General features: G+C 34.0%; 1 protein-coding gene and 1 long non-coding RNA gene across 2 annotated transcripts; one reads left to right on the forward strand and one right to left on the reverse strand.

Moving 5' to 3' along the window:
* The first annotated feature begins 479 nt into the window (after positions 1-479).
* On the forward strand, positions 480-2,715 carry LOC102600899 (H/ACA ribonucleoprotein complex subunit 2-like protein). The gene is made up of 4 exons (XM_006345283.2): positions 480-725; positions 809-878; positions 1,832-1,937; positions 2,361-2,715. Exons 1-4 carry the CDS (start codon positions 596-598, stop codon positions 2,520-2,522), a joined length of 468 nt encoding a protein of 155 aa, XP_006345345.1. The 5' UTR covers positions 480-595; the 3' UTR covers positions 2,523-2,715.
* A 1,002-nt stretch (positions 2,716-3,717) lies between these two features.
* On the reverse strand, positions 3,718-4,222 carry LOC107060225 (uncharacterized). The gene is made up of 2 exons (XR_001473209.1): positions 3,968-4,222; positions 3,718-3,875 (listed from the first exon to the last, which is right to left on the reverse strand). It is a non-coding gene; the product is annotated as an uncharacterized lncRNA (long non-coding RNA).
* Positions 4,223-4,236: the final 14 nt, after the last annotated feature.

Below are 4,236 nucleotides of genomic sequence, written 5' to 3' on the forward strand. Positions count from 1 at the left end.
GTTAAGATCTAATTTCATCTTATCTCTACTCTTTTTCCAAATTACAAAAATCTCTTTAATTTGATGGAATCCAAATACATCCCAAAACGTCCTGATACATCGCGTCTTGATTTTGAATACATTACTCAACGTCCTGATACATCGCGTCTCAATTTCGAATACATTACTCAAAGTCCTGATATATCATGTAAAATAATGTACCAAACCAATATATCGCGGTAAAGTGATGTATTCAGTCATACATCACGTAAACTGATGCATCCGAGAATAGGAGAGAGTAGAAATTTTTTTTAAAAAAATTTAAATGATAGAAGATTTTAAAAAATATAATAAAATAAATTGTGTATTTAGATAATTTTTCATTACTTTTATTGGTCATGACCTTAGTTTTCCCATTGTTTTAGGTGTAAATAGTTTTGGGCTATTTTGAGTGGATGTATTAGCGGCCCAATTAAATAGGGCCTATAGTATAGAGCTTAAACCCTAGCAGCAATTAGCCAAATTCATCTTCCTCATAAACCCTAGTCGCTGCTTTTCTTTCGAGAAGAAGGAAGGAAAAAAAAAGCAGAGAGGTGTACGAGAAGAGGAGGGAGAAATGGGTAGCGACAGCGAAGTAGAGAAGAGTGGACAAAAGGAGAAGAAGAAGGTGTTTGCTTTAGCTCCTATTGCTAAACCCCTTGCTGGAAAAAAACTCAACAAACGCATCTTCAAACTTGTTAGGCGAGGTATATTTAGAGTAGTTGTGTATCTGTGTATGTTTGAAATATTGTGATTTTATTGAACTTTTACTTTATTGTTTTGATCTCAGCTGCTGAGAAAAAATGCTTGAAGAGGGGCGTTAAAGAGGTGGTGAAGAGTATTCGACGAGGTCAAAAAGGGTAGGTCAAATTATTTTCTGCTTATTCCATTTTTATGGAATTAATCTGTAGTTTTATGATCCATTTTAATGACTTTAAGGTTTTGTTTTAGATTTCTTATATGCTCTCATTTATGCAATATATGTAGTGTAATCCCACAAGTGTGGTCTGCTGAGTTAGAGAGATGGTTTTTGAAAGACTCTCGGTTCAAGCTTACTCACTTATAGGGTCCGTGAAATTGGAGTCGAACAACTTTTCTCCCTTATTTATTGTTAGTACACATATACATCTGTATGTATGGCTTAAGGGGTTATTTCTGGCTTAATGCATCGTGTGTTTATGGTCTGAGTGCTTTTAGATAGTATGACTTGGTCACACTATATTCCCCCTCCATCCTAGATACAAATCTAGATATTAGTAGAGAATGGGAAATGTTTTGTTAGAAAATATATTCGGGTATTTGTACAACTTCAAGTTGTTCACCACCATATATTTATTGGAGAAGAATGGGAATCAGTTAGGGTTTAGTCTTATTTTAATCCTAGGCAATTATTCGATCCTCTCTCATGTCCAAATAATGTAATTGCCTGTCAGTGCTCTACTTCCAGACAACAGAGCTACTATAAGTGAGGGAAATAGACTTCAGTAGGGAGTTAACATAAATTTGAAAGTGACCTAGGTTGGAATAAAAAGAGTTGGATTGTTAGGGTAATCTGTGTATTCAGCTTTTATATCGACATTGTCTAATCACAACTTGTAACAGCAGGCAAACTTTTCTCAGCATTAAATTTTTCATTTGAATAATGTAATTTGAATTTTGCTTGCACTTTTCATACATGATACTGCACTTGCACAGTTGCTATGCAGCATTGCTCTTCGTCATTTGCATACAAAATTTACGAACATCATGTGTTGTTGATTATGGATTTTGGATTTTCTATATCTCATCATCCATTTGTTTTTTGTGATCACAGAGTGTGTGTTATAGCTGGAAATATTTCTCCTATTGATGTCATCACCCATGTTCCAATCCTGTGTGAAGAAGCTGAAATACCGTATATCTACGTGTCCTCGAAAGAAGTAAGTTAAATTTGTATTCTTTTAAATACATTTTCTTTCCAGTTCTTTTGCTAGTTACTATTTGCAGTTTCCTTGAGCTTTGAACCTGTATTATAGTGCTTGTGTCAGAGAAATCAGGATTGTATATCCCGTCTTTTATATCGTAAACTCATCTGGTTCCACGAGTTCTTGTCGGGAAGCATTATACTTGTAGTACATTCTTTCCTAGAGTAGTAGGATTTGTTGGCCATTTAAACTCAATAATAAGGCTGTGGTGTTGCTAGACTTTGAAACAGTCAGTCATGTTGTGATTTCTATACAAAGGTAGGCACTGTGATGCATGCTTTCTGCTTTTGTTTTGTGTATGTCATGCACCATGATCGGTACAAACTTTAGGTGTTTTTATGTGGTTATGATTGTAAAACCTCGTCAACTCTGTTTCAGGATCTTGCAAATGCTGGAGCCACGAAGAGACCAACATGCTGTGTTTTGGTGCAAACAAAGCCTGCCAAGGGAGAACTTAGCCAGGATGATCAAGAGAAACTGAAAACAGATTACGATCAAGTTGTATCAGAAGTTGGTGAAATGGCATCCTCGATGTTCTGAGTATCAACTACATTAAGATATCGGAGTTTGTACCTAATTCCCTAGTACTCAAAACTTTTGTAATGGCTCTCTAGTATTAGTCTTTTCAAGCTGAGCTACTTCTTTTTTTCCCCTTGCCCCGTCTAAATTCTGGAACATGATTCAAAGCTGCTGCTATGTATCGATATCCAAGTATTGCTCTATTGTGTGTGAATTGGTTGCAGGCTGGTGGTCCGATTAGAAAACGTGCCATCAGCATGAAGTAAGTAGATATGCAGCAGTAGTGTGACAATTTAGTAAAATGGGAACAAGAAATATTTATTTTGATATTTGTTATGGGTAAAAGAACTAAGAAGCAGCAATAATGACAAATGAGTAAATATTGAAATTTTGAAGATTGAGTAGGATTAAATGACTATCGTATATATTTTGGAAAAGGGTCAAAATGCCTCCTAATGTTTATTGTTACTAAATATACAAGCTTTATAATTGCAACACCAAATTTTGACCCAAACCAAATGGATAGACCCTTTCATGATCCAATCTAATACAAAAATCCATTTCAAATTAGGTTCAAATTAACCAACACAATCAAACAATAAAATCGTTTCTTTTTTACCTTGGGCTAAATTCATCCCTTAACTATGACTAAAGCTTATGTTACATCCTTGTACTATAATAGTTAACAAGAACCATCCTTTTAGTATTTAAATATAACAAAAGTTAGTCTTCTGTCTATTTGAGTTAAAAAAACTAGCATTGCTTTTTCAAAAAGTGATTTTCTCTCTCCCATATCCCTATTTTACCCCTCTCAAATCTGTCCCATCATCTGTCTTCAAGTTCAATAAAAAGCATTTGGTATAGTCTAATCGTTTTTTCCTTTCACATCTTGAGCACTCCACTTTAAACTACCAAATAACCACTAAACAAGCAAAAAAGAAAAAAGCAATAAAATAGTTTTACAAAAACATAGACCTGCAAAATTGCAGAAAAACAACAAAAAAACTGGTAAACCAGCAGCAAAACAGCAAAAAAATGCCCAAAAGAAGTAAGAAAACTAAAAAGAAGAAAAAAAACTCATGATTTTAGTAAAACAGAAAGTTAATGTAACAACAAAGACACCACAAAATAAGCAAAAAACAGCAAAGTCTAGTGTCATTAAACCATCATAAAGCTAAAACATTTTTCATAGTTCCATGCACAAGAACATAACAAATGAACAACAAAAACTAGTCACATATCATTAGTTTGATACATCAAATATCCAAAAAAAAGATTCAAAACTAAAAATGTATTTTCTTCAATATTGCAACTTCATAGAGAAAATGGAAAGCTCTGACGTTGTTGGCTGGCTTGAGATGTACCTCTTCTAACCTGAAATAAGAAATTAAAATATTAAATATGAATAGTTATACAAGTAAGCTACAATAAAAATAACTTAAATATGAATATTTGAATATTCTTACAGGTAGCTTTTCAACATTTTGGCAACTTGATGCTTCCTCGACCATGATGGAGTCCAAACTACAAAGGTAGTCCGACGGATGAATTTCAATGTCATCTGAGGAGAAACTGCAAGTTCTACTGTTGTGGCCAGGTTTACCACATTTTCTACAATCAACTGATTTTTGTTTCCGTTTTAACTTCATCCTGCTAGCCCCTGGCTCATCATCTTCTTTCCTTCTTAATTTTTGTTTCTTTCCTTTCTTCTTATTATTCAAGTAAGAAGGTGGAA

This window comes from Solanum tuberosum, unplaced genomic scaffold, assembly GCF_000226075.1.
Source record: "Solanum tuberosum cultivar DM 1-3 516 R44 unplaced genomic scaffold, SolTub_3.0 scf00065, whole genome shotgun sequence".
Classification (NCBI taxonomy): domain Eukaryota; kingdom Viridiplantae; phylum Streptophyta; class Magnoliopsida; order Solanales; family Solanaceae; genus Solanum; species Solanum tuberosum.

Bases quoted from the DNA above. Each gene is read 5' to 3' on its own strand.
- LOC102600899 (XM_006345283.2), top strand. From the start codon at position 596: ATGGGTAGCGACAGCGAAGTAGAGAAGAGTGGACAAAAGGAGAAGAAG. The intron at 726-808 runs GTATATTTAGAG...TTTTGATCTCAG, and splicing joins CTTCAAACTTGTTAGGCGAG to CTGCTGAGAAAAAATGCTTG. The intron at 1,938-2,360 runs GTAAGTTAAATT...ACTCTGTTTCAG, and splicing joins TCTACGTGTCCTCGAAAGAA to GATCTTGCAAATGCTGGAGC.